This window comes from Electrophorus electricus, chromosome 7 (genome assembly GCF_013358815.1).
Source record: "Electrophorus electricus isolate fEleEle1 chromosome 7, fEleEle1.pri, whole genome shotgun sequence".
Classification (NCBI taxonomy): domain Eukaryota; kingdom Metazoa; phylum Chordata; class Actinopteri; order Gymnotiformes; family Gymnotidae; genus Electrophorus; species Electrophorus electricus.
This window is the reverse complement of record NC_049541.1, coordinates 26937756-26950312: the sequence shown is the minus strand read 5'-3', so window position 1 is coordinate 26950312 and position 12557 is coordinate 26937756. Positions and strand designations below refer to the sequence as shown.

The window sequence follows — 12557 nt, the reverse complement described above, 5'->3', positions numbered from 1 at the left end:
GTCATGGATAGTTGACAGTGAACAGTGCCAGGTCATGCTATACTGTCTCAGTTAATGTTCTACCTAGAAGGTAGATAACCTGTCCCCCCAATAGCCTGTATATACATATAGTTTTAATTGGTTCAATCACGTGACCAGTTCAAACTAACCTGGCTGTAATCACGTGACCTGCAGTGCACCGCTGTACAATTTTCAGGATGGATTTTTGACGATATCGGATCGACTTCCTTAAAAATGTTCTTCCGCTGATATCCTAACGATACAACATAGTTTGAGTAGAGTGAGTGATGGCGAGAGACATGAGTAAGGAGAGCTGAAGGGCAGCGGTACAATAAGAACAGGGAGAGGCAGGGCTTGGCAGGACATGTGCTGGACAGCTGACAGACCTGCCAGCCTGTTCTCTTATGGTCATTGTTGCGACTTGTAGTAACTGAAAACAGGGCAATGTGTTCGCTGGCCACGGCAAGGAAGGTTGCTCCCCACTTTAGTGGCTCGGAGGCCACTTCCAGCCCCTCCTGCTTGGTGTCATATTGGAGACAGGTCTTCAATAATACTCAGTAAAATTGCTCAGTTCATATTATTGTGCTTACTGGATGAGCGCAGAATGTAGTCACAAGCAGGACGAGACAGGGAAACTCATGCTGGGCTCTCCTGTCACATGCACAACAGCATAATGCAGTGTGCATGCACCCATGAACGCGCACACCCCAACACTAAATCACAATCATACACCCCCATCCACACAATCTCAATCTCTCTCGCTGTCTCTTTCACACACCCCCGCAGAAACACAGACCTTTAACATATCAAACATGACCATCCACAGTGCCCTTGAGTGCTGTGAATTATCCTAATGATACTTTCTAAAGCATGGCTCTTGGGACTGGGAGCTGGTGTGTTAGTGCTGGGTGCCCCTGGCGCCCCGTGGGCTGCCTGGCGCTGGGCTTCCCCCGGGCTGAGGTGAGCCAGGGAGCGCAGGGTCATGGGGTCACACAGGGGGAGCAGGGGCTACACACTCACAGCTGTTGCTCAGGGTGGGCTGGGCTAGGGGAGCTCTCGATAAACCCAGGCCTGTTTACACAAGGTCCCTGCAGCAGTTCAGCGCCCAGTACAACAATAAACACACACACACACACACACACACACACACACACACACACACACTCTCACACACACACACACATACAGTCGAGTCAACCTTTTTAAGGGGAACGTTAAGGTCTACCCAGGACAGCTATTCATATAATCAAATTGAGCCTGCCAGTACAACATACTATGGGTATAAGAGCAATTATGTTATTATACTAGCAAATCCAGCATCTGTCGTGTAGGCTAATTAAGATGGGGATCAGGTGAAAAACATGCAGTGAACTGAATTTGGTCCTTAGCAGTTACTGGACAACAAAGGGTCGCTATGCCACACTACCTGCAACACACCATTCTCCAACAACACAGACTGTTTTAATCCAGGATTCTAATTACATCATCTTAACGATTTAAATCATACTGGCTACATAAGCACTCCACTATCCCAAGACCTTTTCTTGGCTGACAATTTTTTTTTCTTCCTGATCTCCTCACTTGGTTTCGTAAGTGTTTAATTTACCAATGTGCTTACAAGATGATAGCTATACGCCCAAACACTTGCTCTTCAGAGAGAATCGAGACTGAAAGCGTGTTTTGCAGAGATGAACTCATGAGATCGAGAGCGCCTGCTGCGGTGATGTACTTGAGCTCGCAAGACTGAGAGTGTTTTGTGAGAAGAGCTCATGAGACTGAGAGTGTCTTCTGCAGAGAAGAGCTCATGAGACTGAGAGTGTCTTCTGCAGAGACGAGCTCGTGAGACAGTGTCTTCTACGAAGAGGAGGCCGCAGCTTCAGCATGTGCTTTGGCGTCTTACCTGCAACACTTTAGAGCCGGGCTGCAACGGCTTGATGACAAGCTGCCGGCCAAGTGTGTAGAGAACCCTGTCCGAGTCTGGGCCCCAAGCCACAGAGTACACAGGAGAAGCTGCAGAGAGAGAGAGGGGGAGGGAGAGAAGGAGCATGATGCAGTGATTCATCACTTTGGATGTTATAAAACACATCATCACAGGTAATCAACATGAACACTGACAGTTTATAACCAACAGAACATGGACTATATGACAAAGAAGGGGCAGAGCACTTGGTGTGAGCTGTCGTTTGTAACGTTCCATTTTATTTTACAAAGACAGAAAAGGTGTCAGCATGACAGGAGTTATAGACGGAGCACTTCTCTCATGCAGCCCAAACTTCACAGCTTGCGTAGCCCGGAGGATTGCAAAGAGCAGAGCAAAACCCTGCACACATCAGAGCACGCCACACGAAGAAAGGCAACTGAGCAAGAGAAACCTGGCTGGAGCAAAGATATGTGCACACGTGTGTGTGTGTGTGTGTGTGTGTGTGTGTGTGTGTGAGAGAGACAGACTGACATTTAACCCTGCTCCAGGTGCTTGTGGTTTCTCACAAATGCCAAGAGGTCACATGGTGTTGGGCTGCCAGAAGGCACTGGAGGTGGGCTGTGATGAGTTCTCTCTCCAACCCCCCACCCCCAAATGGGTCATGCTTACAGCACCACTCTTCAAGCCCACCGACGGCCCCCGGGCCGTACCTGAGACTCCTCCCGCAACAAGAGAAAAGGAAAGACAGAGTCAGAGTTGAGAAGAGAAAAACAGATGGAATAAGAAATAAAGTGTGAGAGCAAAAAAGAATAAGAGGGAGAAACTTGGAAACTGAGAAAATCTGAGAAACTGATTAGTGCATTGAGTAAATGAAAACCTATTATATGTTGGGCACTGAACAGGATTTTATGTTCATATGCATAAATTTCTCATTAAAAGGCCAATCTGGGCGATTAAAAATAGTTCTCTCCAAAAAGACCCTTGTGAGACAAAAGGTTACTGTCCCCTGGCAGGAGGACAAATTCAACAGCATCCTCGTCTGGCCTCTGTGTGTATCATAGGTCTTTCTGAAAAATGCAACTTCAAATGGCAGTAAAGGAAATTTCCAGAAACTTGTAATGAATTAGATTAAGTGTATTTAAGATTTCAGTGCCACAATGAAACAATTGGTAAGTGAAACATATGTACATGTTAACTGGGCTGAGGACTATATAATTAAACATCATTTTATGCCATTTTATAAAAATCCTCTCCAAAAAACCTTTGAAACTTTATGGCGCTTTTAATAAAATGGAACTGGCACGTTTATGCACTTTCTGACAGGACCCAACATGATACCCTAACAGTCTAGCACTAGTTCAGAGCTAATGCGTAATGTTGGAGATGACCGTCATCTTAAATCATGCAGCTGGAGTGAGGTAGGCTTTACTCATACTCAGGTACAATTCAGAAAAAACAAAACAAAAAAACAAACAAAACAGATCTTTTACCTTTAATGTTAGTTAAAATGCATTTATACTGTAAATGTGACAGGACAGAAAAAAATATACATAATATTACTATACATCACATTATCCAGTAACGAGCTTTCAAAGCTGATCAGAACTGATCCGCCAACAAACTGAATGTGCACTTGCATCTCACGCGACCGAAGAACCGATCTCAAATAAGGACATAGCAAACACAATTTATTAAAAAGTAGAAAACAAAAAACAAAAACAAACCACTACAACTGTGGTGCACAGGAGTTAAAACCCTAAACATGCACAGGAGACATACCTTTACAAAAACAAAGACAACCAAGGAAATTGGGGAGAAGTGAGAAAGGTGTTGCCTTGGAAACCGAACTAAAAAAAAACAACACAAAGAATCACGTGGCATACATGAGAACTGAGATGCTGCTGAAAGAGAAATCATGATGAGTAGCTACAATGTCTTCATAATGCAAACCCAAATAAAAATAAAACCTGAGAACAGGTTATCTCTGTCCATTACCCCTTAAAGTTAAGCACACCAAAAAACACCAGACTGTTTGGGAGAACTGTTTGTCTACTTAAGCACAGCACAAATAAAACTGTTTATATCTACTAACCTAGTGCTCACATTTTTTTTTACAGTCTGCACAATTACAATAAAACATGCATGTGGTTTGAAGAAAGTGAGAAAACGACTTAGTATGTTGTTGGAACAAAGTAAGTAAACATGGCCAAGAACAAAGGCATAGGTCCACATGAATTGTAAACTGTTCCCTCAAAATAATTTTTAGCTTTATCCACGGGCCCTCTAGGGCTCAGTAACTATGGGTGCATTCAGACGTGATAGCTTTGGTTAAATTAAAATGATCCCTGGTGTAATTGCTGTTTATACGGTTCATTTGAATGCTGCCTTTTGAACTTTGGTGCAGATCAAATAAGTGGACCGCAACCCCTTGAGCAGGTTGGTTTCAGTCCGCTTCAAAACGAACTCTGGTGCGGTTCATATGAACACATCATGGACCAAACAGAGCAAACGCACCAAACACAGTACATCATAAGATGCTACACCTAAACACCAAGGCCCCATTTCAGCACCAGCATTTCACATGCCCTCTTCCACTCCCCTTGTAGGAATCCCCGACACCATTTTATGGACATTTCATTACTGGATTAATTAGTCTTGCATCTTTCTACAATGGTATAAACAGCACACGGGACATCATATAGTTTGTGTGTTAACAGAACTCCAAACATAACATTCCAGTCAAATGTAACATTCCAGTCTCTTACCTTGGTATCAAAATTATTAAAGATGTTGAAGCATGACCAATTTAAATGATATTCCCATTCTTAACAATAAACAGAAAAGATTTAATATCATTTGGTTGAGCAGATATTTGACCAGCTAAGGTTGTGTCCTATTGAGCAAAGCAATGGCACTCTCCAGAAGCACATATACAAGTTATTGTACAATTAGACAAAATTAAGTTACATTTAATTTGGAGAAACAAATCTCACAAAATAAGGAATGACGTGTTAAAAATAGAATCGCAGATGGTGGACTGAATGTTGTGGACTTTACCACCCTCAGTCAAACTATTAAAATTAGCTTGATTAGAAGACTCTTCTAAAATCCTGCTGGTATATGGAATCTTAAACAGGATTTTCTCTTGTTGGTGGACTGAAATTTTTGCTTATATGCCCTTACAATATTAATAAACTAACATAAAACCACCAGCTTGTCACAGCCAAGCTTTGTGAAATTGGTTAATAATTTACAAACAATTTTTCATTCCTTCAGTCCTACTTTGGAACAATTAGCACATCACCTATAAGGGAAGATGACTATTCTCACATTTGTGGTTTAATAACATTTTGTTGATTCACCAGCTACTGGATGAGGATTCCTCTTATTACACACTCTTACTTTTGCAACAAATTTGGTATCATCCACTGAAATACTGACTAAGAAAATATTTGACTAGCCCTGATAGTCTTCTCTCTTTGCTTAAAGGTAATCACAAAGTTACAAAAGAGTTTTTTCTTATTCTTTAAAGAACCATGTAATCTCTCTTAATTGGGCTGATATTATAAACAGCAAATGTAATAATAATAATTTTATAAGACAGCTATTCTCCCATAAATCCACTCCATTAACAACCCTTCAGTGGTCAGCTCAATATAAGCAAAACAGCTGTTTGAGCTGGAGTTGGCCCTATACAGTTATACTTAATAATAAACAGCTACTTACTATATAAAATATTGCAGATGATACCCTGTTAATGGTAGTTTGAGTAACTTTCATTACGTGAGTTATGTATGTTTTTTGTGAGTGATGCATGTGTTTTTCTGTCAGCAAATAAGCAATATTGTCTGTCTGCCTTATTACTAAATGCTTTAAGCAAAACTCTTGAATCACTTTTAATGATATTATACCTTTTTCAGTCCACAACATATATATTGGTCCAAAAGCATCTTTTTACCTCACTATATGCAACTGTTCACCAAGGCTAAATTTGGCTTGAACAACAAAACCTTTAATTTATGTCATACTAGTACAAATAATGCATGGAAAAGCATATACACTGAAGTGCAGAGAGCCAATTAGAATGCATCTGGCAGAATCCTGATGGTGTGGCCAGGTTAGTGCACTATACATCTCAAACTATCCATCTATGTGTGGGCACAGCATGTGGGGCAGAGATTACTACTATGTAATAACTGAAATGAAGTGATTGCCCAGAAAACATTGCTACGACGTTGACAAACAAAGCCATTTATAAGTGTAAGCCAAATTGAAAAAAAATCTCCACAATGCTTTAAAATTAAAAAATATACTAGACACATACATTTTATATGTGTGTGTGTGTGTGTGTGTGTGTGTGTGTGTGTGTGTGTGTGTGTACAAATAGCACTTTCTGTAGAAACCTACTCCATCTGGCTATCTTATAATCTGGCTGCAGATTTAATTTTTAAATATTTATCTAACCAAAGAAATAAACTTGATGAAACACGTTTGTGTTTACTGCCAAAGGCAAATGCATTCTGATTGAAAAACCCACTCCTCGTCCTCCCCTCATACTGGAAGTAGCCACTTGTGTGACGTAGGTGCTACGCCCTTCCGAGTTGTCAGTGGAAGGTGGAGATGGCATGTTAAAAGGATGGAGGCCTGAGAACATGAGCAGAAGGCAACCATGGAACAATGAGGATGTAAAACAGCTCCTTAACGTTTAGTCTAACGACACTAACGAGCATATCTATACAGAAAAAAGGCAAAAAGTACTCAGTATGAACTTCCTGCAGCAGAGGAATTTCTCGCGATGTTTTGCCTCCGTTATACATTTTGCTAGCACTTCCTCAGTTTTGAACTGATAAATATACCACCCCACACACACAAACCCCACAAGCACATTTAGCCCAGTGTAGTATGGGAAAATGCTTTAAGGAGACCCTTTCTCCATCTGTAAGATGCTAAGAAATAGATCTATGTTTTTGTTTTGGGTTTCTTTTTCCTCAACAACTACTATAATGCATTGCTCGTAGGACTTCCTGCAACTACAACAAAGAAACCTCAATTTGTACGATGTATAATGATTAACAAGTTAACGGTTTTATAGAAATCTTTTTTCCGGACCAGTACAAGTAGCCAGTAAAACTACTTGATTTTACTACATACTGCTCATGAATGGAAAGGTGAGCCTAACCTAAAGCCATGAACACCTACTCACTCTTGCCATCATGCGTAGCCTGCAAAGGTAAACCATATATAATACACATTTATAGATTATGGAATATACATAATATACACAACGTAATACATGTCATAAAAATAGATAAAATACTTTGAAAAAAGAATCTGTAAATAACAGAAATAACATACACATAGAACAATGATCAAACACCTTAACTTTTTTATAATTTACTCATCTGTAAAGGCAAGACATCAGATACTTTTGTTCTGAACATTACCTTGGCTGGAAATCATTGAAGTAATCTGGCAACCCTGATTTTCCTAAATCCGACTGGTTAAAATGATTGTTACATTTTAAAACGGCTTCCATAAATGTAGAGCATTGTTGCAGTTTGCTTGGCATTATCATAGCTATTGTTGCAAAACGTGTCATAAAAGCTGTTCAATCAGGATGTGACACATCTAGGAGTTTTGTTTTACAAGTTTTGGTTTGATGGCATCATGTGAACACTAAGCGAACTATTACTAAAAAGCAACAATGCATCATTTTGTGCTTCGGTCCAGACCAACGGAACCGAGCTAGGAGCATAGGACCTGTATTAACACATGTTACTTGAGTCAGAAATCTCAGCCCATTCTTCCTTCTCTGGTGACATGATGTATGCTGATATTGGGGTGATCCTGAAACCCAACACTGCACGTTGCTTTCACGTCTCCAGAATATCATCATTTTATCTATATATTATTTATTTATATAGATGGACTCAAAGTACAGATCTATTGCAGTTCTAATTCAGCAGTAATTGACAGCATAGTCATCAGTAATGATTTACAGCTGGTGTATTACAACATGAGTATCACAAAGACTTAATGTCCATTAGAGTGTACAACATCAACACACTTTGAAAATGGGAAGGCTACGAAATGACAAGCTACTTTTGTTGCTTGTCTGACTAGTCTTGGAGTTCAAACACAATGACAATATATGCAGATGCTGAACAATAAATGACAATGATAAAAATTTGTATTGTTTAGTTCATACCTTGTTGGGCCAAAGTGGACCTCAGCATCCCACTTTTAGACCAGATCTTGATTTGACCATCCTCCCCAGCTAAAGAAAGTCCAAGTGAAACCAAATAATTAATGGATATACAGAACAATGAACATTAGTTTAAACATTCACATGAAAATTTGCAGTTGTTACAGTGACTTGTATATTGTTTCAGATTTGTTATGTACTTATGGACATCCATCATAAGTCATATGCACACATGTTCAGGAGTTTAAAAAGGACAGAGAAAAGATGAAAGAAAAAGCAAAAAGCAACTTGACATACTCAACACCTACACTGTCTGTGGTTTCAAGTTTTTGTTTGAACATGGTGCAAAGACCAAGAAAATGTTCTCAAAATGAACCTCATAGTCATCAGCACGGTCATGTATACTTAAGGTCCAAAGTAGTTCGATTATGAAAACTGAAGGGACTTACTGAAAATACATTTCACACTCTCTCATCCCTCAACAATTATTTATGCAGTACCCAGTTGTAAATATCCACTTAGGTTTAAAAATGAGTTGTTTTACATACTATACACAATAGTGAAAGAACTGTGCTGTTTTAAGATCTATGAATAATTTTGTTTTAAATGGACAGAGATTCAAGTCAACAAGACATGTCAAGGGCACAGATGCCAAGTATATGCATTATTGAATTTATGGCGGTACATATATATAAAAAAAAAAAAAAAGTATTTAAGTATTCAACAGGTTTTGATATTTGGACACTTATTCTCATCCAAACACATAAGTCACATAAACTCAAACCAAAGACTACACAAAAATTAATAAGTTTACCTGAGATCTCCTAGAGACTTTCCTGTCTCTTACATACATAAAAAACAGACAAATATCTATCATTATACTAAAAGAATTCCATACATTGCAATAGTACTGGCTGAACAGGTGTCACCAAGGCTGACCTGTGATGAGAGCAGTTCCATCGTAGTTCCAGCGGCCAGCTAGCACAGCTCCACGGTGAGCCTCTAAACTCTTTTCAATGCGCCCCGTCTTAGAGATAAAATGGAATTTACCTAAAGAATTAAATTAAACTGATGAAGCATTTAAATAATGTCACAACCACAATTATTGTTTAATTTTTGTTTTCTTTGTTATTTAAAGACAATTCCATCTTAATCCACAACATGACAAACTGTGTAAGATAGAACATTTCCAAACTGCAAAAATCACTCTAATATTATAAATTCTATGATAGGACAATACACATGTTGGCTAAATTTAAACAGAAAATAATGTTTTAAATGGCAAACTATAATACACAATACATGCTAAACATTTACAAAGTGTGTAATTTTATGTGGTATACATAAAAGCAACTAAGTCACAGTACTGCAAGCTACATTTGGCACATATCTGGAAACAGATGCTAACTGTCATGCATATCTAGTTTAAGGACTGCATCACAGGACATCAATATCACTTATAATCTGTAGGCTTGTATCTAGTAGCAAATATAGTAACTTCATATTAATTAATGAGATTCAGTACAAGTTCTATAGAGGCTCCTCTTACAGCAGATGAACAGCATAGGTAAGAAGGGAAAGTTATCATTTTTATAGCTCGGCTCATTTTTAGCTGAAGTATACAATGTTACAGAACCAGATAAGCAGGGTCTTCCTTGCGTGTAGATCCTGATAAATGCAACATGGAGTAACGTATTGAAATCAAACCACTCACACATATTACCACCATTTAAGTACAAGACATTAGTGCATCCACTCAGATTTTGAGTAGTAATGTTGCTCAATGAGAAGAAGCAAATTCCCACAAACTAGTTTGACTTTTTCTTGTAAGGTCTACTGTATAAGGTGCTGCAATGTTATTATCTGCCTGAATAGATAGACAGTGGGTAGACTTGACTTTCAGTCTAAAAAATGCACCGACATCGGTACCTTTAGTAAAATGTTTAACACAAAATAGAAGAGCAAAACCAGGATGTCTGCTGCTCAGATTAGACCAGCCTTCCTCATGCTGGAGACAGAGGCCAATCAGACATGGAGACAGTTATCAAAGACACTAGCCAACCATATACTTTGTGGCGATTCATATTAAAAAATTCTGAATGTTCTATGTAATTTCTGGTTGCCTAAAACTGCAAATCAGCAAGCTGCTGCTCTCTCCCAATGCTGTATTTGGATCGCCAAACAATATGAATGTCGCCAACCCAGAAAAGCAGGTAGTGAGTGAACAAACATGAAAGCTATGTTAAAAACAATCACACTCACACACAATAAAATAAATAAATAAATAAATAAACAGAAATAAAAGGAGGGGTCAATTTTTTAACAATTACTTTGGGGAGGCCCCATATCTGGGTCATATTCAGTGGTAAGCACAGTCTATCAACAGAGAGCGCCATGCCCAGGTTAGACATGTATCTGCACAGAGGCCCACACAGACTGGGGCAAGAGTGAACCACTAAAGTTACTGTGTGTTTTTTCCCCCCACCCACCAAAAAAGTTAAACATCTGTGGTTTCTTTTAACCATTTGAGAATGCAGAAGCCAGGAGATGTGACATTTGAGAACTAAGGTAGGTGTGCAACTTTCCATCACACGAGAGGCATGTACTGCGATAAAATGGCTCGATATCAAAAACAAAGAGTGGGTCAAAACTCTCAATATCGCAAATCACGTGTGCAGCAAACGGTACCGAGGTGTCTGACTTCAATATAGCCACAAAGTCAGGCTGCCGGTGGCTAGAGGTAAACAAGCAGGAACAAATGTATGAATAATCCTTCCTCAACTTTAAGAGCCTTGAGTAAATTGAAGGCATCTCGCAATGGAATGACAGAGCCACTGAGTAAAAACACAGAAGCGTCCAGTAGACAGTCAGCACAGGAGCCTCCGTGCAGAGGGGTGAGAGCAAGTCCACAGACTGAATAGGGTTTTCATCGCAACAGGGGACTGCCAGACTAAATTACTGCCTCAGTCTGTGGGTGTGTTTATGCAACTCTACACTGCCATTAGTGTGGTGAGCACACGTAGCTCGCCATGGCCATGCGTCTCTGCTCCATGTCTTCATGTGATAAGTGCATGAGATGAAGAGGTCAAAAGGAGTTAGATGCACATAGCACAAAGTAAAAATCTCAAAACCATACATGTGTGTGTACACGTTTACATACATACATACAACATTACAGCACAAGTCAACAACTTAGTCCACCAATTTCTATGTACAAATAAAAGCTTGGCAAAACATGGACATGGAAAGATACATCATCACTAGCCAGTTAATTATCAAGTTGGATCAAAGTGTAGGAAGAGCAGGAAAACACTAATTGATGCATAAGGGTGGTCAGCAGACTGAGTTCCTCATCCCGCTGAATGTCATCTACAGGTGATAACATTAGGGTTCATACTGTTCACATTTCACCTGCTTAGATGCTGTTTCAGTTCTGTTTCAGTCTAGCTAATATTGCCAAGGCCATGAACACTCAGCTCCAGTGCTGGGAACCACACTGTCCTGCAGTTTCAGATTCAAGTTCCTTTTTAAACTCATTTTTAAGATGTGCAGCACAATGGGTCACTAGGACAGATGTTGACAAATTTCACTTAAGAAAATCACAGGGACTAAATCAGCAGGCATGCTTAAGTTCTGCTGCCTATAGGTTATCTATTTACAGTATTTCACAGCAGTTTATGAATACCTTTGTGCATTGTCTGTTGAAGTAATCTAAAATAACTAAAGAGACTTGTCACTGCTTTTTTTCTTCTTTTTTGCAAAATACTGGCATTTGACATAATATTGTTGTACAAGTAGGGTTATGTCCTAGACACAAATTTACAATGTTTATGGTGAATACTACTGACCATACATTGCTCAGTTCCAAAGTGGAAGTAAGGGATACAATGCATAAACATGTTCTTGCATAGTTCATGGTTGGAACCAATGCTATTGTTAATAAGACAACTGACTGTGACAAACAGCCCTGATTGGTGGTGCCCAATTGTAGATACAAAGATGTCAGAGATAGAATTTTAAAAAAGTGCATCACAGGTACGTGACCACATCACTACCCATTTGATACCCTAACTGATGACACTGTGAAAAGGATTAACAAGGCCATAGAGAAAAGGTGATTAGTGTCAGGACACGCAGTGAGACAAAGAAAGTAGTAAAGACAACAAACGTGAGACGGCATGCTTAGAAAAGCTAGCAGAAGATTACCATCTGTGCTGGTGAGTACAAAGTTCTCTGCCATGGCTTGCTTCTTCCCACTGGCGGCCTTGGGAAACCAGTGGAGCTCAGTGGGGAAGATGTCATCCTGTAGCTTCACCACAACACTGGTCTCATGTGTAAGCAGATTCCACTTTAATATCTGATGGTCTTCACTACAAGAGAACAGCTCATCTGCTGAGGCCCAGCCTACACAGCTCACCAGTTCTCTATGTA

The 12557-nt window shown here is 39.6% G+C and overlaps 1 protein-coding gene across 3 annotated transcripts in view; it reads right to left on the bottom strand.

Moving 5' to 3' along the window:
- ift80 (intraflagellar transport 80 homolog (Chlamydomonas)) overlaps positions 1–12557 on the bottom strand; it is a 51990-nt gene that overhangs the window by 38368 nt on the left and 1065 nt on the right. For all 3 annotated transcript variants that reach the window (XM_035528370.1, XM_035528368.1, XM_035528369.1), the window contains 4 exons: positions 12333–12554; positions 9066–9176; positions 8130–8198; positions 1901–2010 (listed from right to left, as the gene is read on the bottom strand). In XM_035528370.1, coding sequence (XP_035384263.1) covers positions 1901–2010; positions 8130–8198; positions 9066–9176; positions 12333–12554 — 512 coding nt within the window. The remainder of the gene's footprint in view (positions 1–1900; positions 2011–8129; positions 8199–9065; positions 9177–12332; positions 12555–12557) is intronic.